General features: G+C 42.7%; 1 protein-coding gene across 1 annotated transcript in view; it reads right to left on the reverse strand.

Moving 5' to 3' along the window:
• Positions 1 to 1,359: 1,359 nt before the first annotated feature.
• Positions 1,360 to 27,133, reverse strand: part of si:ch211-158d24.2 (multiple epidermal growth factor-like domains protein 9) — a 101,792-nt gene continuing 76,018 nt past the window's right edge. The window contains exons 5-6 of the mRNA XM_061259792.1: positions 4,920 to 5,189; positions 1,360 to 4,433 (exon numbers count right to left, since the gene is read on the reverse strand). Of these exons, the coding sequence (XP_061115776.1) occupies positions 3,946 to 4,433; positions 4,920 to 5,189 (758 nt within the window). The 3' untranslated portion in view covers positions 1,360 to 3,945. The remainder of the gene's footprint in view (positions 4,434 to 4,919; positions 5,190 to 27,133) is intronic.

Below are 27,133 nucleotides of genomic sequence, written 5' to 3' on the forward strand. Positions count from 1 at the left end.
CTGTGTTAGCCACTGCCTCGGTTTCCCTTAGCTATGTGGCCATAGCCTTATTCTGCCGGGGTTCTCCTTATCGCACGCAGGCACCTCTCTGTCTCCTGCTGTGACTGACCAATTACCATCTGAACCCCTTAACAATGCTACTTGCATCTTCTCCCTGCTCTGAGCACCTGCCTGGAGCTCTAGCCCAACTGTCCTGAGCAGCCTCTCCTGGCCTCCTTGGACTTAATTAATTTGGATTGGACATTTATTTACTATAATTCATCCGTTTATATTTACAACCATTTTACAACAAACCGATGTCAACCAGCGGCAGATGAGTTCGCTCAGGTTCTGCTCAAGGTTTCTTGTTTTCCTGTTGCCCTAGGCATACTTGTGACAAAGCCCCTTTATTAAAAGCGCTATTCAAATAAATATTGACTGATTGAGAGCTACTGTGAGTCATTGAATATCATGCCGCAACAAGTGGACAGATTTAATAGTCATATACAGATTTAATACTGTATCTGCTGTAATATTTTATGTTTTCTCTCAAGGAAATGTTCCTTGGTTTACTGTGCTTATTCTGTAATGTAGCCTTGGTTTCATGTTGATTTGAAGTGTTTAAGTTTTGTATTAAATACAACAAATGAATAAACAATAAATAAACTTTGGGACACATTTAGATTACACATTATAAGTGTATGTAAAAACATTACAATACCAAATAATACATGTTGTGATGGGTTATGTTTTCATATTTATAAATAAATATATGTTACAGTAAACCTAGGTGTAATACATTAATCTGAACAAATGAGAATACCATACGCAGTCTTAGGGAGCAGTAGTTATTTATTTATTATTTAATTTTCTCTATTATAAAATTTTTATGTGCACTGAAATGAGTTGGCTAACATTAACTAGGTAGCTATGTTAAGCACAATGACAGGTAAAATTATAATTTGGAGCATTTCCAATGTTAAAAAGTTTTAAAAAATGCTATTAGATAGGTATTCAATTGGCTGCACATTTTATATTAAGGCTGGAAAACAGCATCCAAGGCAGCCATGTAATTGTTGAATGAAGTATTTTTATACTCTGAGAAGTCATGAAAATTAACCACCTTTTCATTTTCAGAAAAAATTATCTCATGGGAGAACATGCCTCCAGACTCCCCGACAGTGACAACCCATTTTACAATCAGACCACTACATATTGGTGTACTGTCACTTCCTTTAGAAACACTTTTAAAACAATCCGACCAGGTGAGGCACAGACCAGGAACAGGCCAGCGCCCCTGGAAATTGATATTTACTCAAACAAAATTGGAGACAACATTGCAGCTTCGACAGACCAGAGTAAAACACTGAAACAAAGCAATGAAACCCACATTTCTTTTTATTAAATACAGTATATGCTATATCATTCGCTCATAATATATACATCTTGTTTTTCACTGAGAACAACAGGAAGGGTTTTGGTAAAATCTCTCTTATGTTAGTTCATGGTGGTGGGTGGGTAAAGAGAAGGGATGAGGCCACAGGTAAAAGAGTTTGACAACTTCTCCCAATGTCTCTCTATTCTTTTGTCTCTCAGCTCCCCACCCCAAGTTTGGGGGCCCTGGAAATGTACCAGGGCTTGTTGTCTGTGGATTCACTGCACTCAACCTGTACAATACCATCCTCTTATTTACATCTGTCTGTACAATGTCCAATTCTTATTTACAGTTATAAATATGATAGAGAAAGGGGAACTACCTGAGGAGTGAGGTTCCTTACTTATTTAGCTTAACCATTCCATGAGCCACGTTATTGCAGGGGTGGGACAGACTGCGGCTGACAGGCAATGGGTCCAGAAACTTCATGTTTCACAATGCGGGGAAGTGCGGGGTAAAAATCATATCACCAGTCTTAAAAGCCCTGCTGAAAAAATCAGCTCAGGCTAGGTTTCCAAACAGCTGGTAGCTGGTTATCCAGTTTAGACCAGCTCAATACTCAACATTATTTGACCAGCTCAAGCTATGTTTTGAAACAGCTGGCAGCTGGTAATTTCAAGCTAGTCATAGCTGGATTTTACATCAGGGAGCTGGAACCTGCTGGCAAGAGCACCGTGAAAAAGAACCCCTACACCACCTTGGTAACACATTGGCTGAATTGCTTATGGACTGAGGCGGTAAAGAGGGCCCCAGACACTGACTCATGCAGGGAAGCAGAAACCGCAGGGCCATGATTGCATTTGGAATTGGACAGTAACCAGGAAAGATAATTTACTACTGTACCAACCGGCTTATCTGGTATTTCCAAACAAAGACTTCTCAATGCTGCCAGCACTGCCGCTGTCACTGTCACACTGTCTGTGTGTGACAGAAATATCCTTCTGATAAAAGTGAGAATGATACAATAAAACAGGTTCAGCTTTTTAGTTTGCAATTAGCCGAGTAATCTATGTCCTAAGCAAGCCATTAACAAAACATATCCAATCCACTGATGTGTACAGTTACTATACTCAAAAGACAAATGCAATAAAAATAAATCAATAAATAAAAAGTCAAATAAACTAAACAAAACTATAACACCATTAAGAGTTATTGCCAGCTCAAGTTTAACACTAAAACATGTTTTTCCTTTTTAATATGTGCAACTTTATTTTTGGAGCTGTAAAGATACTGTATTCCTGTCTGTGTTAAGCACAGACTGAACTTTGAGCTTTGAGACTGAACAATTGCGATGTCAGCCATAAGGTCACATGACCTCATCTAATCTGTTCTGTCCTCCAGAAGCCACCCTATAGCCACACCTTATCCAAACATTTTCCCTTTAATGGGGTCACCTTAAACTTCTTAGCTAAATTAAAAAAATCATAGCTACTCAAAATATTCCTAAACACTATCCATGTGCAGAGACAACACAATCTGCATCTGTTCAACAAACAAAATGAAACATTTATATCCATATTTGGAAGCAGGGTGGGTGGGTGGTGGTTGCAGACAAATGCGTGCTTTATTTATTTCCCATCAATTGCTCATTTAGAATATCTTTCTTGAATACGGTATTCAGGTTCCAAAACACCCCTACTAACCAGGGTGATCTGCAGCAACAACAGACAGAACTGTTCACATTGTACTGAATGAATTCCATTTTTACGTTCTGGTTGACTGCCATTTCAAAACAGTGTTCAAGAACATAAGTGGTCAACCTGCTCCTGAACCTATGACATTACACCTGAAATTATATGAAGACACCCTTTCTTCTCTATCAGTGTGTGTGTGTGTGAGTGTGTGTGTTTGTGTGTGGAAAGGTTTGTGCGTGAGTCCAGCTGCACACAAACTCTATAATCTCCATCCCTGGGGCTGTCCTGACCCAGTGGTGCTTGTGCTCCTCCCTTTGTGCCAGCACCTTTGGGGTCTGGTCTAAGTCCGCCAACACCTATGGCTCCTGCAAGTAGCAACAGCATCTCATGTGTCCTCTCCAGACCAGGGAAAAGCACACATTCAATACACTTGTTGAGTTTCTCTCTGCTTGTTGTTCATTCACATATTCACTCTGAGTTCTGTTCCACCCCTTCCAACATTCAGTTACTGTTTTGCCATATCTGAGTCATTGTCTCCACCTCGAGTACATCCAATAGCTTCTGGTGCAGGGTAGGGGAGGGATGTAACTAAACTAAAAAATTCCCCCTCAAATGCAAAAAAACTAACAGCACAGTTGTCAAGCCTTCCATTATGTCACATTGGAGCCCCTCCCTTAGGCAGTGTTCACATGCCTTTTTATGCAAGTCACAATTCTTCCGGGCATTACACCATTACTCCAAATATATGAACATAATATTTTTCGTTTGTCTCCAAGACATTTCAACATAGGCAGGAACACAGTCCAAGCCTCTCTGTCTATATGAAAAATAGCCAGAGAAAACCTCACCCCCTTGCCTTTTCTGACCCAGCTCACCCTGCAGAGTGATGCCCGGGCCCTAAGCCTTGTACATGTTCATGGGAGCGGAAAGGGCCAGCTGTCCGTTCGGGGCCACCTCCGTGGCCTCATCCTCGAGCAGGCCTGACACGTCGGCATTGGGGATGCTGTCATGGTAGCTGCTGAAGCTGATGTTGTCCTCTTTCAGCTCGATGGTCCAGAAGGGAGCGTTGAGCTTGCGGTTCTGGTACTCGCGGTAGGTGTAGACCCCGCCCACGAAGCCCATGAGCAGCACCACCACCACGATGATGACGGCCAGGACGATGATGTTGAACTGGGTCCAGGAGACCTCCGTGACGGTGGAGGTGCTGTTCTCCAGGGGGCTGCCCAGGCTGGGGGGCAGGGCCGTGGTGGCTGCCGTCCGCAGGCCGGTGGAGTTGGCCACGGAGGTCATGGTTCCCATGGGGGAAGCAGCAGTGCTGGTGGTCTTGACACTGGGGGCTGTTGTCGTTACTGTGGTGAGATCTGGAGCAGGAAGGGTCTTTACATCTGAAAGAAAATGGTAAAGACAAGTTTTTAGGGATACAGATATCGTACAGTGTACAGATCACTACGGTGGGAACAAATGTCTCCATAACATAATTTGACTATGACTATGAAAATGCAAAAGCTCTGCAACAAGACTGTTTACTTCTGGGTCCTTCCTTATTGCTGGGCTGCATCAGCAGACATAAAGCTGAACTAGTCAAATCAAGGTCAGAGGAGTGGTGAATTCACAAGTGATGCTTCTTGTGAAAAGCAGAAATCTGAGCTTCCCCTACAGGCTTCCGCTATGCAAATGTTGATCCAATAATAACCCGGAAATAGATCTGGATAACAGAGAACAGAATAATCATTTTGCATGATGACAACAGGAAATTACAGATGATACTGCTGATATTTTTGGGCGCTATGCATATCCAGCAGTGTGCCCTGCTTTAAGCCCTCTCCTCAGCAGCAGTGTAAGCCCCTTCCCCCCGATCCCCTCGCCCATACCAATGAGGGCACAGGTGTGGTTGAGGGCGTCCCCAGAAAAGCCGCGGGCACAGAGCTCGCAGTGGGCCCCGGCGGTGTTGTTGACGCAGCTCTGGCAGTGACCCGTGTCTGGGTCACACAGACGGGGGAAGGTCACAGGGTCGGCATTCCCGTTGCATTCGCAGGGCAGGCAGATGCTGTCCGAGTTGTAATATCCATCCCTGCACTTGTCGCAGTTGGAGCCCTCGTACTCTGGCCTGCACTGGTCACAGGCCGGCTGCCCGCTGAGTTCTGTGGTGACATGGCAAGACAGAAAAACAATGCACACTTAAATAGCTATTCTCTACACATTGCAGCCAAAGGATGGTGCTGTTTTGCACAAAGAAACACTGGCGGCTCTCTGGGAAGTAAAGCAGTATTATCCAGGTGTACAGTTTTAAAAATTGAAGACTATGTTGGCATTTGCAGTGTCAGCATATGTCCCACTCATAGAGTAAAGTAATAGGTATGCATATTTTAAGAAGGCATCTGCTTTATTTGTACACATGAAAAATACATATTTTTCAAACATTATTTTATGAAAACATTTGGTACATACGTACAGCGTAGTGGTTAAGGTATGGCCACAAAGGCTAGATATTTACTTTTTTCTCCAAAATAGACTATTATTTTTGTTTTCACAATACACTGTTATCGCATTTGGCAGACACTCTTATCCAGAGCGACGTACAACAAAGTGCATACCCATAAGTGCGCTGAAAGACCCTAGAGGGAAGTACAATTTCAACTGCTACCTGTACAACAAAGATAAGGACCAGGGCCTATTTGAATTTTTTTTTTTTTTTTAACAAACAAACAAACAAACAAACAAACAAACAAACAAACAAACAAAGCGACCAAACCTAACTATCCAAACACTGCTTACCTAGCCAACTAAAAATACAGATACACAAAGTAAATCACAGAAAGACAACAATTAAGGTGCACAGGGAGGTAGGTGAGGGACGGGGAGAGGTGCTGCTTGAAGAGGTGCATCTTCAGTTTGCGCTTGACGGTGGGGAGAGATTCTACAGTTCTGACCTCAACGGGGAGTTCATTCCACCACCGTGGAGCCAGAACAGACAGTAGTCGTGAGCGTGAGGTGGAGGTTCTTATTTCTTATTGAAGGTTATTATTATTAACGGAGAAAAAACAACTGCAATCAAGCGTTTGCGATAACTTGCAATGAGTCTCTTACAGCGTTGTGGAGGAATATATATATATATATATATAATTTTATAAAAAATATAATTTTATCAAAATACGTAAGAGTAAAGTGTGCCGCGGCTTACTGGTGCGTCCTCACGCGTCCTTATTGTGGCCGCACTGAATTCTAATATGCGCTTTTTATAAATTATGGACTTGCGTTCATAAAATGCACATGTTCCCTTCACGTTTATTCATTTGTATTGTGAGATGTGTTATGTGTTGAATGTTGAGTTCGCGTGAGTATAAACGTATGGGTGCATACATGCATTTAGAACTCGCCAAACATTTCGCACGCATTAGTTTCATTCCTTAAATTATTCACGCGTTTCTGCAAATACGGTTGTGCTCGGATAAAATATGCATGTTAACCCAAAAGATATGTGCCTTTGGACAATGTCTGTGAGTAAGTTAAATAAGTTATTTATTTAATATACCGTGCTTGGTATAGGCATAGCTTCTTACCGCCATATCGGCTGGCTCTCTTCCTGGTGCTTCTAGGGAAGCGCGCTCCCGTCCTGAGACGGCTATATGGTTGGGTACGTTCGCGATCTGCGCATTTGCGTTATCATAAAATCAATTCTGTGTTGTCGAACACTTACGGTAAGTTTAATGGCATGTGTCCATGTAGTGTTTTAAACATAAAGGCCTGGTGTAGTGTTTGAGTAATAGGTACCCTTTTTAAATGTTTAATACATATTTGTGTTGTGATCAGTAAACACCCCTGTGTTTATGGAATGTCATGGTGTGTGCCAATTTGGGGTGGTCATGCCTTCCTGTTCAAAAGGAAGGCATTGCATTTGTGGAGAGATCTCTATGAAGAATGAACCAATGCCTAGGTTCTCCTCATCCCTCAGTTGTGTGAGGTATGGTCTCATTATTTATTATTTATTATTTATTATTTATTATTTATTATTTATTATTTATTATTTATTAGTTATTAGTTATTATTTATTAGTTATTAGTTATTAGTTATTACTGACTTTATTCAAGTACTTTGGTTTGGCTGATGTAGCCATTTTTTAAAAAAAAATTTCCTTTATTTCCTTTTTATCATTTTTCTGCATTTTCTTGCATTTTGGATGCCTCAACACCTGGTTGTGGAAAAATAAATACCAAGAAAACGTCACATCTGCCTCACAGCTATCTTTTGTGCCAACCTAAAAGACCCTCGACACCCTACTATTTAACAAGCCCCAAATCCAAAACCCAATAATAAAACATATTTTGTCCAAACTATAGACTTTACAAAAATATGGACCAAGTGTCTGTGAAAATCCAATGATTTTCCATGGGCTTTCGAAAAGCATTTTGACACTACAGAACTGCGGTTTTTGGGTGCGGCCATGTTGTACAAATTGGAGCCAGAGGCTGTGAACTAGGGGAAAAGGGTACCCTTCTATGATCCAAGATCAGAGCAGCACTTGACTGACTGGGACAGGCCGCAGGGTTCAGTCTGACAGCAGCAGTGATGGCTGTCCATCACTCTGGCCCACGGCAGCCTGATGAGGTCTGTCTGCCACTGATGAGCACATTCTTCCATACCTGGTGTTTGTCACAGTTACCAACAGATATGTACTCCATAGATGACTGGGACCCACAAGTTCGGTGGTTCAAATCCCGGTGTAGACACAATAAGATGTGCACAGCCATTGGGCCCTTGAGCAAGGCCCTTAACCCTGCATTGCCCAAGGGGAGGATTGTCTCATCTTTAGTCTAATCAACTGTACGTCGCTCCGGATTAGAGCGTCTGCCAAATGCCATTAATGTAATATAATGTACACCATTTCTAAACAGAATCATGGCCATCTGGCACAAGTAGTTGAAGAATGCTTCTATGTAATGCAGCTACTAATTCTGTTGCCAGTAAGCACAATTAGCTTAATCCCCAACCGATAGGAAGAAAGTGTTATTAACAGAGGACAGAAGCAATGGGCCATTTCAGCTCGCCAACAAACTCATTATACTCTTAATTACAAATATGAAGGCAAAAGTGGCAGAGAGACTCTTCCTAGATAGATGGATGAATGGGTGGATGAATAGACATGGTTACCCTGCGCTTTAGCCCTGCTGCAGATTTTGATTTGTACATAGACAATATTAACAACAGCCATTTCTGATTTAAATGTGTATGTGTTCATGTTTGTATGTCATCTTTGTTGAGCATGATGAGAACCCTGCTGTAGAAATTAAGTTAAAATTAATTAATTAATTAAAAAAATAGTTTTCTTGAAATATGTGCTCAAGTACAATTGAGTTTTACAGATATGATTAGGAGCAAGGGAAAGGTTTGTGGATTAATCACATTTCTTTGCTAACCTCCTGAGACCCAGCAGAAGTATTTTATTTTTATATATAATACAAGTGTCTTGGATGTCAAAATATGTTTATTTTATTTATACTGAAATATCCCTTTATCCCTTGTAAAGTACAGTAGTGTGCAGTGATGATTATACACCACCGCGTTTGTCATTGAACAATACTATTGCAGGCAAACAAAAAAATCATTCCCACAATTACATTGGGGTAAAGGTATGGCATTAATCCCATAGACCTTAATACCATTGAGCAAATCCCAGACCAAAATAAATAAATCTCTTTGGAATGAACTTCAAACCATATGGAATGGTTTAATGAGTGAAGAAATAAAATATTATTTTTGTTTTCACAATACACTGTTATCTGTTTACTTATTTTCATCTACATGACCCAATATTACATGAGATAAATACTTGAATAGTACTTGGTTTCTGATTTATCTTCATTGTGTTTAGTGTATAATCATCACTGAACACTATGGTAGGTTCCAAGAAAAAATAATATTTGGTTCTTGGGGTAAACACCAGCGACTTGTATCCCCTGACTTGTGCCAGGTTTTAGGAATATATATATATATATATATATATATATATATATATATATATATATATATATATATATACACACACAGAGTGGCCAAAATTATTAGAACACCTGACAGATCTGAAAATATTGACCTTTTCTTGCCTCCAAAACATGATTTTATTTCATAATGTTCATGAAACATGCAGATGGTTGCTCTGAGCACAACAAATATCAGATGAAGTGAGTCCTACTGTTTTTATCCACTTTTAACTTTAATATTTGGTATGTCCACCTTTTGCAGCAATTATAGCAGCACATCTCTCTGGCATAGTGTCAATATATCTCCTGAGAAAGTCAACACTAATGTTATCCCATGCCTTCTGCAACTCAAGCCAAAGGCTTTCCTTTGAATGTACAATAGATCTGTCCAGTTTATTGTCCAACTTGCCCCAAATTTGCTCGATGGGGTTGAGGTCCGGACTTTGAGGGGGCCAGTCCATCATTTTCAATGTTCCAGCAGATTCCTTCTGTCGCAGGTAGTTCCGGCAAAAGTTAGAAGAATGTTTAGGGTTATTGCCCTCTTGGAAAATAAATCCAGGCCCAATAAGACAACTCCCAGATGGTACTCCGTGCCTCACCAGAATGTTGTGGTATACTTTGTTATCCATGATGCCATCAATTTTCACTAAGTCACCTGTTCCTGAGGCTGAAATGGCACCCCACACCGTAATACTACCCCCTCCGTGTTTAACTGTTGGCAAGAGACACTCATTTTTATATCGCTCCCCCTGCCTCCTTTGAACATATACTCTTCGCTTGTTGCCAAACTGTTCAAACTTGGACTCATCAGTCCACAACACTTTATACCAATCTTCCTTTGTCCATTTCTTGTGTTCTTTTGCTAATTTCTGGCGTTTCACTATATTTTTCTCTCAGTAATGATTTCTTTGCTGCTATTCTGCCAACAAGTCCTTCTTCTCCCAGTTTCCGATGCACAGTTCTTGAAGACCCTGTTGCACCATTAGTCATTGTGGTGTTGATCTCGTGAGGTCTTTCTTCAGTCCTTAAGACTGAGAATTTTGAGATGCTTCACTTGTCTGTCTGAAAGTTTCTTTTTTCTACCTCTCCCCTTTCGGTTCTGGTGTGAATTGGTGGCATCATGGCGGTCTAAAGTGTACTTTACAGTGCTTGGACTGCATCTCAAGTCCTTGGCTATGCGGTGGTAACTCCAGCCAGCATCAAAAAGGGCCTTTATTTGAACCCGTTGCTCACTCGTTAGCTCCTTCTTCACCTTAGCCATGTTCAAAGAGCAACATGTGCTTCAAGACTACTTCTAGAGGCTTTGAATTTATACCAATTGGTGGTGTGGCCTCAGTGACAAAACCCTGATGTTATCAATCACTTAATGAGCAGGATAGGCCTTGTACATTCAAAAGAATCACACATCTGTGTCCTAAGACTCTTGCATTACCATCAATTTAACCACGATCACACCTGACAATGATTACACAGGTAATTTGGCTTCTTCTGTGAAGGAACATGATTGTGTGACATTGACAGTGAAATAGGCCTAGCTTGTTTTTTGTATGGAAAATGACGTAAATCTCCTTATGATGGCTCTATTCTATGGTTTATAGAGCATAATGATGACTTTGTAGATATTTAATTTGTTTTATGGGTATTTTAATGGCCAATTCAACAAAAACAACTGAAACCTCTTAAAATGCCAAGTGCTCTAATAATTTTGGCCACCACTGGATATATATATATATAAAAATGTATCAAAATACGTAAGAGTAAAGTGTTAATCCCCAAATCCAAAAGCCAATAATAAAACATATTTTGTCCAAACTATAGACTTTACAAAAATATGGACCAAGTGTCTGTGAAAATCCAATGATTTTCCATGGGCCTTCGAAAAGCATTTGGCAGCACAGAACTGCGGTTTTTGGGTGCGGCCATGTTGTACAAATTGGAACCAGAGGCTGTACACTAGGGGAAAGGGGGGCCCTTCAATGGGCTTGGAGTCCAGCAGAATCTGAGTGGTGAGTGGTGACTCAGCATGTGAGATACAGTGACACAAACTGTCCCTGATTCGTCCACAAACGATACATTTTCTTGTGGGAAAGAATTATTGACTTGGGTGGCTGAAAAACATAAACTGGAGCCAACTGCACTGGCTCTTATGAGCAACATCTCTCAACAAGACCAGGAAGTCCACTTCAAAAACAAAGCCTGGTTCAAAAACAACTAGCATTTTCCTAACCTTTCAGTGCCAGGTGTACTCTCAAAACTAAAAGTAAATGTCATTAAAAAAAGAAATACCAAGTAACGTGATTGAAGAAATGTATTGTGATTAATATTTTACTGAAAAATATCCAAAACTGACATCAGAGGTGTAATGCCCCAATAGTGAAAAAATTAAGAACTGAAATAATGTATCTAAAACACTTCCAAGGGTCCTTGGAATGTGTGGGATTTTGAGGAAGACATTGCTTCTCAATGAGTGAGAGTTGAGTCTCACAACATTCTAATCTCTTCCTATCTGACAAAGTTCATCCACCTAAATGCATGCTTTCTTACACACAACACAAATCACAAAACTCCAGTAAAGAGTTTGCATTTAAGATGTTAAGCTCTGGGTGTGCCTATTCCTGTGCTTCCCTGTTTAAATCTCAACACAAAACTACACCACACCACCACACACAACTAAGCCTAAAAGATTAAAACTTCCAATCTAATCATGTGCAGTATGGTATGAGTGAAACAGGGCAATATTACAGAACCCGCAGGTGTAGCTATGCTAGTTCATGAGTAAGCACAGTGCAGTGCGGTGCAGTAAAGTGAAGGCCTTGTACCAGGTTTCAGTGACAACACCCTGGTGACACAACCCACAGGTTCAATATAACGACATGCCCTGAGCTAGGGGTGATTTAAGCTATTAGCTCAAAGGGTTCATTTTTGTGAGAGGCCTTGGTTCAAATCTCATCTTGGCCAAGTGTTTCTTGTCACACATGTAAATAACAAAGAAAATGATTTCTTCACCACTGCCTCTTGTTGACACTGCGAAAGATAAGATTTAATTTGACTGAAACAGCCTACTCGTGCACTTAACCTTAAGTAGCACGGTTGGCTTCAGACTCTTCCAACAATCCAAGATCAGAGCAGCACTTGACTGACTGGGACAGGCCGCATGGTTCAGTCTGACAGCAGCAGTGATGGCTGTCCATCACTCTGGCCCACGGCAGTCAGCCTGATGAGGTCTGTCTGCCACTGATGAGCACATTCTTCCATACCTGGTGTTTGTCACAGTTACCAACAGATATCTACGCCATCACCCTCTATGGGGGAGCTGCGTGAATCTCACAGCCACAGACTGGCAACCAGTATCCCAGCAGTGCATGAGCTCTGACCTCACAATGGAATTTAATGAAGATTAATAGACCCAGGAAACTGGCTCAATGTCTCTTGTTAATAAGCTTGGCCATTGCAGAGACACACCAAAAAATTGTGCTCATTACTGACCAATAAATCAGACAGTGACTTGTCATTCTTTTCTGCCGGTGCTGTATGGGAGCTCTGAAAATATAACTGCAGCATTAATCTGCCCATGAGCTACTCCACTGCTGATAGTGTGCCTGCCCTTCGACGGCAAGGCTCCATGATGGGCTTTTTCTCAGCCTAGGGCTCCTAGTGGAGGAGCTGCTTGATCTGATCAGAGCCGGGGGCTCAAAAACCACCTAAAAAACAAAACTGGAAAACAAAAACTGCCTATGTGAGGAAGGGGACTGAAGTAGCTCAGAGGTCATGGAAAAATAAACTAACTAAAATCTAACTTGAACAAGTTAAGAACTGATTAAGAACCCATTGCTTGCTAGCCAGCTAGCTAGCGGGGCTAATGTTGCTAGCCATTCCACTTGTACTGCCCAACTAGCAGAGTTGATGAATTGGCTCCATGGCTGTTTTTTAGACAACTGACAGAAGCTAGGAAGCTAGTTCATCTAACAGCTAGCAAAAGAGAATGTTATTACTTTGATCCAGCAGGCAAACATTTGCTTAAATTAGTTTTTTGTCTTTATTCACAGGTAGTAGAAAACAGAATATCCCACTGGATATTTCCTGTGTACACAAAAGGCCTGCATCATACAATCAGTAGATGTATTTATTACCTTTGCCCTTCTGAGCAGAATATTATTAATAGCACAGGAGCTAGGTAACTAGCTTTGAGTTGGCTGACATGGAAATAGGGCAGTACTCTCACCAGTGGAGTGTAGGCCTTGGTACAGACAGGAATTCTATCTTTAAATTAATCTTGATAATTGTGATTATTATTTTCCCTCAGACCCCAAAGCCCCCCTTACTCTTGACAAAAGATTCCCTCCACCCCAGCCCAGGTAAGCCCATGCATAAATATGGTGCAGATCCATGCAAATAGCTCCCAGAATGCCTGCTGAGAGGTCCCAGGACCCTGTTATGGAAGGAAGTTAAACACGGCTAATATCCCACAAGGTGTTCTGGACATGACTGTTTATCATAAGAATATTATTATTATGAAGATTGTAGAATCCTGTCACAGCAGTTTGTCATAGGGAAAGTGCACAGTTCCACCGCAGGAAATACTTAAACTTCTCAAGGGTTAGGCAAATTCAAAGTTAAGTGGGTGGGTACAGAGGGTCTTGTTTTTCAGGAAATTTTGCAAGATCATGCAAAAATATAAATGACTTTACACAGAACACCCCAGAGAATTACAGCATTTTGAAGGCCTGTTTTCGTTTAGGCGTGTGTTGTGAACTAAAAGGCCCTCCCACTAATTACACATTTGCAGACTCATGGTTCCTTTCACTCTCCCTTTCAACTTCACTCCTTTACACAATGACAAAGAGGCAGAACAAACCAAAACAAAACAGTTCTTACAGATGGGGTGCATATGCTTTCTGCATGTTTTATAGCTGTACTTACTAACTGGATGATGAAGAAAATGAAATGAGGTCAAGGATGCAGGAAGTTGAAGTAAGTGAGCGCTGCCATTAAATTAATGTTGAGAGGCAAAGCAATTACCCTCATGTGCAACTCAAGCACAATTAGCCTATTAAAACATTTCTTTTTAAAACTGACTTCTGAAAAGCACCTGAAATGCACTGCAACCCCAGGGTACATTAACACTTTATTTATATTGTATACTATATGCACTTTCTCATTATGCTCTTCCTTTATTACCATAAATGCTTTTTCATATTTCTCAGCAAATGGCTGCAAGCGGTGGCTCACAGCTTTACCCAGGGCAGACTTACTTTGCGGGTTGCTTCCTTCTGTTCTGAAGGACACACAGAGGTGGGAAATCAACCCAGTTTGCCGGAACTCGGGCAAAAAGGGAAGTGTCACCCACAGCCAGTCTCTCAACCGTCAGAAACAAATGTTAACCTGTGGTCGGCTCAGGACGCCACTTCTTGCTATTGTGCCTTCTCCAGTAGGGCAGTCACACCTTCGATCAATCCAACCAAGCGAGACGAACAGAGCCCCAGCCGTCCAGCGCAGAGTGCAGGACTAAACAGGAAATTCTCCAACCCTGCGTCATTCCCACAGAAAACTGGGCCAGTGTTGGTCAATCATCAACCACTGTTGGCTTCCAGGTCCCCATGGACACAGAAGAAAAATGCTGGTGATGCCAGTAAACTCACAGAGGGAGCAATAAAGCCTGGCTCTGATCCCACATGCCACAGAGACACCTATGAGTCAACTTCCTATGTCTGCCACAGCTGCACGGCAGGTGGCTCCAAGCAGCTCGACAGAGACCGACAGTGGGAGGCTGGGAAGGTGGGTCTATACAGTATCCTCCCATTTTAGTTCCGTGTGAACTCCGCTTATTTAAATAATGGAAATCCATGAGAACATGCCACAACTATGACGTGTGCACAGCTCAGAATTGTTAGTCCAGTGATTTCCACTCAAAAACAATTACTTCTCACTGAGGAATGGAACATTAATTTTGCCATGACAAGCCCATCTGACAGATGATTGCTTTGAACTCCTTAAAGATGAATTGTTGTTTTTAGAGATGTGCTGGTACCAGCAGACAGACACAGATAGAGGTGTTAATGGACATATTTTTGTCATACATTGGAGATTCCATGTTCAGAAAACTGGGCCAGTGTTGGTCAATCATCAACCACTGTTGGCTTCCAGGTTCTCATGGACACAGAAGAGAAATGCTGGTGATGCCGGCAACCTCACAGAGGGAGCAATAAAGCCTGGCTCCGATCCCACATGCCACAGACACCTATGATGAATTGTTGTTTTTAGAGATGTGCTGGTACCAGCAGACAGACACAGATAGAGGTGTTAATGGACATATTTTTGTCATACATTGGAGATTCCATGTTCAGAAAACCGGGCCAGTGTTGGTCAATCATCAACCACTGTTGGCTTCCAGGTCCCCATGGACACAGAAGAAAAATGCTGGTGATGCCAGTAAACTCACAGAGGGAGCAATAAAGCCTGGCTCTGATCCCACATGCCACAGAGACACCTATGAGTCAACTTCCTATGTCTGCCACAGCTGCACGGCAGGTGGCTCCAAGCAGCTCGACAGAGACCGACAGTGGGAGGCTGGGAAGGTGGGTCTATACAGTATACTCCCATTTTAGTTCCGTGTGAACTCCGCTTATTTAAATAATGGAAATCCATGAGAACATGCCACAACTATGACGTGTGCACAGCTCAGAATTGTTAGTCCAGTGATTTCCACTCAACAACAATTACTTCTCACTGAGGAATGGAACATTAATTTTGCCATGACAAGCCCATCTGACAGATGATTGCTTTGAACTCCTTAAAGATGAATTGTTGTTTTTAGAGATGTGCTGGTACCAGCAGACAGACACAGATAGAGGTGTTAATGGACATATTTTTGTCATACATTGGAGATTCCATGTTCAGAAAACTGGGCCAGTGTTGGTCAATCATCAACCACTGTTGGCTTCCAGGTTCTCATGGACACAGAAGAGAAATGCTGGTGATGCCGGCAACCTCACAGAGGGAGCAATAAAGCCTGGCTCCGATCCCACATGCCACAGACACCTATGATGAATTGTTGTTTTTAGAGATGTGCTGGTACCAGCAGACAGACACAGATAGAGGTGTTAATGGACATATTTTTGTCATACATTGGAGATTCCATGTTCAGAAAACCGGGCCAGTGTTGGTCAATCATCAACCACTGTTGGCTTCCAGGTTCTCATGGACACAGAAGAGAAATGCTGGTGATGCCGGCAACCTCACAGAGGGAGCAATAAAGCCTGGCTCCGATCCCATATGCCGCAGACACCTATGATGAATTGTTGTTTTTAGAGATGTGCTGGTACCAGCAGACAGACACAGATAGAGGTGTTAATGTACATATTTTTGTTATACATTGGAGATTCCATGTTCAAGAGTTGCTGAGTTTACCTTAATTTGGTGTTTATGTCTTGAGATCCACAAATGTGAGTTTGTTACCAATTGGAATAATATTTATGTCAAGTGATGTCAACTGACTGTGTTCAATTGACAATTCAAAGAGCTTACCAAGGGCCCATGGCATATGACTCCTGAGAGGTCCAGTCAGCAAAGGCAAAAGATATATACAGTATGTAGGTAGATGGGTGGAAGTATATAGATTTATCCATGAAGCTGCTCCTTCAAGAATAAAAGCACACAGTTCTGGCTGGAACAAAGAGCAGCCATGCATTCCTCTTGAGCCCCCGGCCGAGGCAGATAGTAACACTATGAATGACATAAGCACAAGTGAACACTGAGTGTGGCTGGTTTTAACAGCATTCATGTATTGCACAGGACCCTGAACAGAGACATTACTCCCTGCCAACACACAGGCCACCAGTCACCAGTCTGGAAAAGGCAAGGAAAAAGGCAGAGGAATTGTGATACCATACCAGAGTGAGACCCTTCCCCTTATTGAACCGAGACCTAAATCATGTGCCTCATCTTTATGATTTAGGAGTCATCTTCAAGCCTGGCCCCTTATGGGAAAATAATATGTCTACCAAAAAATGGAGCAGTGGAGAAGTAATGTGACAACATTATGACATTAATAACTTATGAGACTGTGCTATGTTAGGATTACCCCATCTAGTGTCCACAACGGAGAACTGCAATACCACCCAGAACATGGCTGGATTCGATTCCACTTCAATACATTCCCTTACCACATACTGTACATCGCATTATTCATTGTTTATGCAGCTTGGAGAATCATTATACAGTATATAATACACAGTATATAATACAGTAGATAATTGACTCTCTTGACTGAGAGTTTCCTCCCCTCCCCTTTGACCAGTGCCACTCGCACACTCCTGAGACTGACACGCATTGCACCTGGTCCCCCCAGTAGAAGCGTTAGATAAGACACTCGCTCCCCCCCACCTTACTCGTAGAAAAAAGTACGGATGAAAGTGCCATTGTTCATTCCGGGCTCTGAACAGGGGCTTTCAGGCTCCCCGCACACCGACCTGACAGCCGCTGAATAGCCACAACGGGGCCGTGGCGGTAAGCAAGCAGAGCCGGCCCTGTGTAGTGTCTGAGTAATTACGCTCGTGTGCCGGTACAGAGCAGGCAGTTACTGACCTTTCCCCTCTTCTCTGGCCCATTTACAATTCACATAAACTCTGTCCCTGGATGTTTCTCTAACATGATAATGAGCATGTTGTGTATGTCAGTGAGACCTCACCGCTCAGTTGTCTCTGAGTGGCTGTGCTCAACGGGGATGCAGTCCCAGTGGATTCCCTCACCAGTGAATTAGGGAAGAGAGCTACCCTCCCTGCCACCACACCACACCCCCATTGATGAAATAGTGCAGAAGGAGTGTACATTTTGACATTTTTACTGCCTGGGCCTCTGTTCCCTCAGCTGGGGACTGTTGCAGGGGGGGCCACGGATCACTGAACACCAATGAGTCACTGTGACCCACCCTGGCCAGTCCCTCGTTAGGACCCCCGCTATTTTCAATTCCCACCTTTCCAGGCTGCATGAAGCAGTCAGGTGAACACTGCCTTCATCTTCTGTTTCATATTGATCACAACGGGAATAAACAAAGAAATGATGCCGTACTGTAAGTGGTTGGAGCTGATTTACATTTGTACACACTGCACTTTTCCATCTTTAGACTTTTATGAACTGACACAGGGCATGGAAGACGATAACCATCTATGACCGAACCCCCCTGTCATGCTGTGAAAGTGTAACAGGGCTAGCCCCATAAACTTTATCATGGTCATGGCTCTTAGAGACCAGCTTCCTGTAATCTCATTGCATATAGTTTTAGGTTATAGTTTAAGATTTTGGCAGAATTGTGCCATAATGCCCAGGCCAGTGATTCAGCTGGTGTGAATCGATATGTCCACCTACACAAGGTCATCAAGATTTGAAACTGACCTGGAATTTGGCACACCTATCTCACACCTACAGTATCTCACATCAGAGTGACAAACTGGTCAGACTTCACTGCAGAAAACAACAAAAAAAGGCAATCTCAAAGTATTATAGTCTTATATTTAGACTTAAAATGTTGCTTCTATCTTTTTTTGCTAAATAATATAAAGATATTGCCAATGGGGTAAGACAATTTCACTTGTCAAGCAACAGTAACTTAAGCTAATGTTTTCTACATCAGAGGAAAAAATAAGATTTTATGCCTCATTGCAACCGCTTGATTGATACACGTTTTCTCTAACTCTTTTTCTGTGAGAAAACATGGCTTTTTCAGTGCCTGCTAGAACAGTTCATCATGAACGGACAATGGAGTGAGAGATAGTGAACGACAGCAGTGAAATACTCATCTGTTTTAGGCTGGCTCTGTGTCAGATACAAAGCGGGTGGATGTCAGATATGAATAAGATGTGCTCCAGAAGAAGCGGGGGCAAGTCTTCACAACTAACAGGCAGAGGCAGTGCACAGGCCTACCACATAATGACAAAAAGGCATCAGGCTGCATCAAAACAATTGGACCCCACGGAACTAATCTATAAACATGTCACTTTCTGAAATTGAGAGTTGGTAAGGCCCCGCTCCCCATTACTAACCTTCATGACCACTGAGCACATTGCATGGTTTCATGTTGAAAAACATGATATGTTGATTGCTCCATTACTGCCTGGTCTTACTCACTAGGAATCCCTTGGTTGGATAGAGATTGAGACTACTTAAAGTGTTGGAGATGCAGTGCGGATAACAGCAGGATTGCTGTGGATGTATGCAGACTTTACACATGCAGTCCTGGTCAGAGAATTCTGGTTTACTCTGTCACTCACTGTCCATCCAAAAAATGAAAACCTGCACACTGCAATCTCCTTATACTACCGTACACATGCTACCCCAAAAAACAACAACATAAAATATAAAAAACCAAGAAAACCAAAATTAAAAACTGCACATTTGTAGTACAGAATGACGATGGACAAAACCCCCTGTGCACGTCAGAGCGTGCTACACATGCGCCACCAGAGTTTAGCATGGGGCAAAACCAGAGTATACTGTACACATATTTCAGAAGGACTGAATGAAATACAAATACAGAGCAATAGGAAAACAGAAGGCCCTGCGCTGCTCAGACCACCACCTGCAGCTGATTACAGTCAGTTCTGACGGGACAATAATCCACTGTGTTCGGCAGAGATGGCCTGAGTTGAAACAGGAGGGGCTGACCTTTAGATTGACAAAGCTGGCTGATGAGCAGGCCCCCGCACCTCAGGTGGGTGGGCTATGCATGGGAGGAGGGTGTCTGTCCATTTTATCAGGCTGAGTCTCTCTCTTAATGTTGGTTCAGCTCCGGGGCAAAGGATACAAAGGTTAGGGTTAAATTCCGGACAGGCCTGGACAGCAGAAGGGTCAGTTACATAACTAGGCCCTGTGCTAGATAAGCTTCAAGAGTCAGTAAGAGTGTCCACAAATTCAGACTGCCCTGCCGATAAAAACAGCTCAAGCTAGAAACAGCTGGGAGCTGGTTCACCAGTTCAGACCAGCTCTATACTCAACATGGTTTGACCAGCTCAAGCTACTGTATGTTTTGAAACAGCTTGTAAGCTGGCCATAGCTGGTTTTTATACCAGGGTGTCATATTAATGAGGACTATCTTACACCTGCACCTCTGAGACTGCAGCATTTATTTATTCAACTGAAGGATAAACACATTGCTGACAGCCTAACGGGTTGATCTGCATCATTGACTGGTGAAATGATATATGCGGTTAGCTAATGCGGCAGCTCGTAAGCTCGTAAGGAGCTGTTTCAACATGTCTGCTCAGGCAGCCTGCTCAGACACACTCTGGCACAGGGGTTCCCTGCGCGGTCCTCCCTGGTTCTCACAAATCTTCCGCAGGTGCGCCATGTAGGAATTCCACCAAGAAATAACCTTTCTTAATTTGCTGAGATCTCCGAGCTCACCAAAGCAGGGAAATCACATGAGGGAAATTCAAACGCTGAAAAGGTCTCGGGGAATTTCTTTTATACTATTAATGGAGCACAGCAACAAAGAACAAGGAGCAAGTGATATCTCCATGAGAAAACCTGCTCTGTTACACCTTTGCCTGAGGTGTCCCCCAGACACATGTAACGCACAGAAGCCCCAATGAAACAGGAAGAACCTGAAAGCCCCCCCATCCTCCAAATGCATGTTTCATGACATGGGTGCTAGTCATTATTGAAATAGAAGCTCATGTGCCAGTAAGTTCAAAAGAAAATATTTAAGCAGGGTAACAGCTAATGTAAATATAATGTATGTATTATATATATAACAGCTCAGTCCTTGAATGCAGAAGAGTGGTGTAAACGTCAAGCAAACCCCATCTGTTCATTTTATGCTCACAGTATTTATTATGACAGATATTTACATCAATGCTCCCTCACACACACATACTCAAAAACATGTAGACTGGGCATGCACACTGATGCACACATAAAAACACATGCACACTAGGCATACATTGGTTAACTGAATAATAGATTTGCAAAACCATAGAAAAGAACCAGAGATTGTCATTAGGTACATAAAGACATATGCCAGTAGGTCTGACACCTTTTTTGTTATGCTTAAAAGTCTAGCAGTCAGATTTTGTAGCAGCTGCAGGAGAGGTAATGCATAGCCTAATAAGAATCATCCCTTCAAGCCGTCAGGCAAAAATAAGCCGAAAGCATATCTCTGACGTAGACACAAACACACACACAGAAACACACACTCTCTCACCCATACACACACAAACACACACTCTGATGCATACACACGCACCCACACACAAACAGAACACACACACTCTCACCCATACACACGTACCCACACACAAACAGAACACACACACTCTCACCCATACACACACACACACACACACACTCTCAACCACACACACACACACACGCATACACCCACACATACGCACACACACGCACACACACACACACACACACACACACACTCTCTCTCAACCACACACACACACACACACAGATGCATACACCCACACATACGCACACGTACGCACACACACACACACACACACACACAGTTGTGCACATACATATGAATCAGTGTAAAATGTGCGCTCAGGTAAAGGGCAGAGAACAGCACAGTGTGATGATAGAGAGTGATTTCTGCCCAGCTCTTGACAGCAGCTGCACAGCACTGATCAGCACAGGGCCCCTGCATATGGACGGGCTCATTACTGGGAAACCGACCCACCTGCTGCTCTGGGTCTTTCCCCACCTGTGCCTCTCCCATTCTAAACTACATCCACCTTACCTCCAATACTGTCCACCTGCTCCTCTCCCATTCAAAACCACATCCACCTTACCTCCAATACTGTCCACCTGCTCCTCTCCTATTATAAACCACATCCACCTTACCTCCAATACTGTCCACCTGCTCCTCTCCTATTATAAACCACATCCACCTTACCTCCAATACTGTCTGCCTGTCGCCTGCTTCAACAGGATCACTGCAAAGAAGCTGATTGGATATGGGTCAGGCAAGAACTCCTTTGGTTTTTAGGGCCACTACAATACTAATGGTTTTATGGGTGAGAGACTGGGCTAGCAGATTGGAAATAAGCACTGACATGAAATGTCTGAAACTTCCCACGAGGCCAGGCCAACATTCTATATTTTGATCCCTTTTTTCAAGCATTTTGTAAAATGCCAGCTGATCTCCACTGCAGTAAAGCAAGGGGGTCATCGGGTCCTGGGGCAGTCCCAGAGAGACACTCCTGCTACCTGCCCTCCCCATCACATTTGACCCTTTTCTCTTTGTAAAGGAAGAACAGGACAGTCAGCCTTCCTTTTGTATTTTCTGCTTTATTCACACAGGCAGAAAACAAAGAGTCGCATAGAAGGCACCATAACTGAACATCATGGAGGGGTGGGGGGATGGGGTTGAATATAGCTTGAGAGTCGGCTGCCCTACGGACTGCACCACACTTCTCACCTTCTTTCATTTTAACAGCAGAAACGGAGCTAACCTATCAGCTCAATGGGGCATGACTCAATGCAGGCTCCTCTGGGGGGTGGAAGATGACTGTGGGTGGGGGCGGGAGGGGGTTCATTGTTATATTGTTCAACTACAATACGCCTCTCATTGTTGGCCAGTTCTGACAGAGCCTCTGTTGCAAAGGCCAGAGTTCTGAGAACTAGTTCTAAAGAGAACTAGTTCTAAAGCTGGATTGCTATCGTACTTCATGTTTAAATCTAACTATGGAAGATTCACAAAGATGAAAACTGGTGAAATGTCCCCAGATAACCCAGGAAAAGAAGGGCTTTCTGTTCAGTCTTTATTATAGCTGCCTGATTCGTTATATTATGGGGAACATCTAGGGGTTCACAGATTGCTTCCTACGCAACATTACATGTGTTGTAAAGGAACATTCACTTGACACAGTGTATATAATTAGAATATAAAATGGTCACAGATCATCAGTTAAAAACGTACTGCGTGGTGTTTCATGCCTTTTGTCCATGTTTAAGCAATTTAATTTGATATGATGCAAGCAGAACATGTGAACACAATTCGCACTGATCTTACACAACGTCTGAATACTCATAAAAATTAAAGCCCACTGCTGACTCATGACAACAAGGGTAATGTTCACATCAGGCCTACCTCTGACCCAGAATCCCACCTTGTCATGATACGTGATGAAGGATCACAGTCTGCACATAGAATTGTAATCTATCTATATGTAATCTAATGATGCCTGAACAAGGGTTACAATCTGTCATGACAGTTGTATCAATCCACATAAATAAGGACACCTTTTCATGGTTTCCATAATCAAACAAGAACAACTGAATTTCACTGCGATTACCTCTGACTGAGCTGAACTTAAACAGTAAACTCCCAGGTAATAGCATATTTGCTGGTTTCCACACCCTCAGGGAAAATGTGACAACAAATTCTCTCAAGGCAAATGACAGTTTGGGCAGTCTACAAAGATAAATATGATGTAATGATAAGTAAACAATGTGGTGTAACCTGCCTTTGTGTAGCACAGACACCGGATACACAGGGCATGCGTCTGACCCACATCCACAGGCAGGGAGGGGAATCTGACACCTGAGCCCCAGAGGTGGGCAGCCCTGTGCTCTGCTCCACTGGGAGTGGACTCTTGGAGGATACCTCTCTGTATCAATAAGGGAGTTGCAGATCTGGCACAAGCCAGCCTGAACAGACCTAAAACAGGATTACATATGATGTGGGATGGTTATCAGGCCACGCTAGTGAACAGTCAGAATGGGGTGCCATTGTACCATGTTCTCATCACCAGGGGGCAGTGTGGAGTGTCACAAGTCCTGCATCCATTGAACCGATTGCAGAAATGAGAAATAATCACATCTTGTGAATGCACAGCACTTTTGTCTGTTGCCCTTGAAAAATAACTGTATCACTGAAATCTTTTTTTTAAATTGCACATTCTAAACAAAGACAAAAGGAGAGATGAAAAGTAAATACTGTTGCAGTCTAGAGAAAGCTATGAAACACTGAACACTGGGGCACACACACACACACACACACCATACAAAGAGTACTGCTTGCACACATTTGCATGCATTACAGTAAATACTTTACACCCAATCTGCTGCATGGTACAGCAGGAGAGATGTACAGTAGCACCAAACTGAGCAGAAGTGTGTCTGGCCCTAAAGACAGATGATAGCCTGTGGACTAACAGAGCAACAGCATGAGGAGACCTGGCTGACTTAAACCGACCGCCACTACAGCAGGACAAGAACTGCGTCCCTCCATTATCGAGTCCTGGTCACAGGCCGCAGACATAGCCCGGATCTGGGAGCATGACTAGAGCACTTAGCATAAACCTTTACTGACTCAAATTGCAGTGTGTAAGTCATTCTCTCAGGTCCGCTCCCTTTCGGACAGCTACTGTTCTGACGGCAGGGGCTGTGGTCTGTCTGAGTTGACAGCCTCCAGTGAGATGGCGCCTTGATGTTTACCTGCTACACAGATACCCTACCCTGGGGCAGCTTCCACACAAACACCAGGTGACCAGAACTACCCTTTTCAGCTCCACCCTGGGTACATTCTGCTGACATTATGTGCTAGGTGTTTGAGTCCAGTGACATGCACATGCACACGCACCTGCACACGCACTCATATACACGCACACACACCGACGCACACACACACACACACACACACACTGAAACAGGCACAGCATATGAAGAGGCTCACAGCAGAGGAATCAGACAGAAAATCTAAGATAAGCTATGTTTTTTTGTTCCCCTTTTACCTCCCCAATGACTCCTACATGCCCGTCTCATTAAAACTTTACTCTGCCGAATGTGCTAACTAATGAGGCTGGGCTATAGAATTCCATTAAGGATTTTTACTGGACAAACGCTGTTACCAGCAGCTAACAGATATCTGCCACCTCAATTTGTATAAGAACCACAATGCTGGCTGAACTTTGAATGGAAGCTGGGGACAGGCCCAGGGACTCATACAAACTCAAACTGTTACAGCTTGTCATTTAATGATGCTTACTTCTTGCCACAGGGAAACTGCACACTGCTGATGAGCCCGGGGCACCATAAGTGTCAGCACACAGCTTAAACAAAAGTTTGGCTTTATCTAATTGGCACCGGGTTCCCTGACAGCAGGATTTATTCTGTTATTGTGACTAAAGGCAAATTAAAGTGGGACGAAGAAAAAAAGACAGTGGCTAAGGGGGAATTTAATGAAAAGAGCACTGAGGAATAAAAAACTTTCTGGGGAGACACATGAGAACCCGGGAGGGAGATTCTGGCAATGCAACAGAAGTGAACCTCCACCAGCAGACCACTGAAATGTACACTTAGTGAGCAATTTATTAGGTAGACCTGTACATCAGCTTGTTACTGCAAATATTTAATCAGCCAATCATGTGGCAGCAACTAAATGCATAAAAGCTTGTAAACGTGGTCAAGAGGTTCAGCTGTTGGTCAGACTAAATGTTAGAATGGGGAATAAATGTAATCTTTGACAGACTAGGTCTTAGACTTTGACAGTGGAATGATTGTTGGTGCCAGACAGAGTGGTTTGAGTATCTCAGAAACTGCCGATTGTCAAGCACAACAGTCTCTAGAGTTTACAGAGAATGGTGTGAAACAAAAAAGATCCAGCATGTAGCAGTTCTGTGGGCAAAAACACGCTTATAATGAGAGAGGTCAGAAGAGAATGGCCAGACTGGTCAAAGCTGACAGGAAGGTGACAGTAATGCAAATAACCACACCTTACAACATTGGAAAGCAGAAGAGCATCTCTGAACACACACAATGCGTCAAACCTCTAAGTGGATAGACTACAGCAGCAGGAATTCGTCTAATAAGTGCTCACTGAGTGCAGCTATGGATGGAAGTCCTGCTATACAAAACTTTGTATACAGTAGAGCAGAGTAGGGTAGTGTAAAGCCAATGTCATGTTTAAAAGGCAACTGTTTCCTATCCACACATATAATAATAGGAAATATGCTATACTGCATGATAAACCATAATAACACTGTAAGCAATTCTAGAAAAAAATACTCCATGCAAAAACATGTAACATGTAACATGGTGAATCAGGCTGGGAGATGGCAGGTTTGAATGTGTATACCCACTGTGCCTAGAAGACTTGCAACAGAGAGAGGTTTTGAAACTGAATCTGCATGCATTCCCTGACTCTGCAACAGAAGGCCATCTCTGGCTCTGCTCTTGCTCGGTCACACGTTTATAAGTACTTTAACCCCCATCACTGCCCAGCATCATGTGAGATAAGAGAGTACAGATAGAGAGATATCAGTTCAGGAAGGCTTGAGCCTGCTGTTACCACAGGCATCGATACAGAGCCTGTGGAACGTGATGATTAATCTATGCCCTGCGTACCCAAACAGCCAGCTCTTTCAGGGGAAATCTACGCGGCCATTCATCACCCTGGGGAAAGCTGTCCTCCAAGCAAACTGATAAAATGCTGACTTTGTGTGAATCTGTGCACGGATGTGTAAGCGTGTATGTGTGTATACATTTTCTCCCTATGTGCATGTGCGTGTGAGGGCAATAAAGTGCAGCGTGGCAGTGTAGCATAATGATTAGCTTGGATCGCAGCTCTGAAGGTTTTAGATTTGCTTCGCTTTGGTAAGATAGCCTACTTCACCTCAGCAAAATTTTCCAGCTGTATAAAAATAGTGTATGTGCAATACATAGAATTTAAGGGTAACACTTTACAATAAGGTTAAATTAATTGACATTAACAAATATAGTCATTAACTAACTACTGAGAAGCTAATTACAGTTTTGTTTATGTGTTTATGCATCATTAATTCATGTTAACAGTGACATTTGCCAATTCATAGTGGAATGAAAAAAACAGTTGATGTATTTATTAATGGTTAACTCATGAGAAGTCTAACCTATGGTTTGCTAATGTATAATTATTAATGTAATAGTTTATAGTTGCCAAATACATGAACTAATGAAAAGTTCATTTCTGTATTTGTACATCAAATCATTCATGTTAACAACATTAGTTAACGCAAATTCATTTTTTGTAAAGTGTGACCAATGTAAGGTGCTCTGGCTAACTGTAAAACTGTGTTAAACCCAGTAGCTAGACATGTTGTGCAGACATGCTAGCCTCA

Source organism: Conger conger, chromosome 11 (genome assembly GCF_963514075.1).
Source record: "Conger conger chromosome 11, fConCon1.1, whole genome shotgun sequence".
Classification (NCBI taxonomy): Eukaryota; Metazoa; Chordata; class Actinopteri; order Anguilliformes; family Congridae; genus Conger; species Conger conger.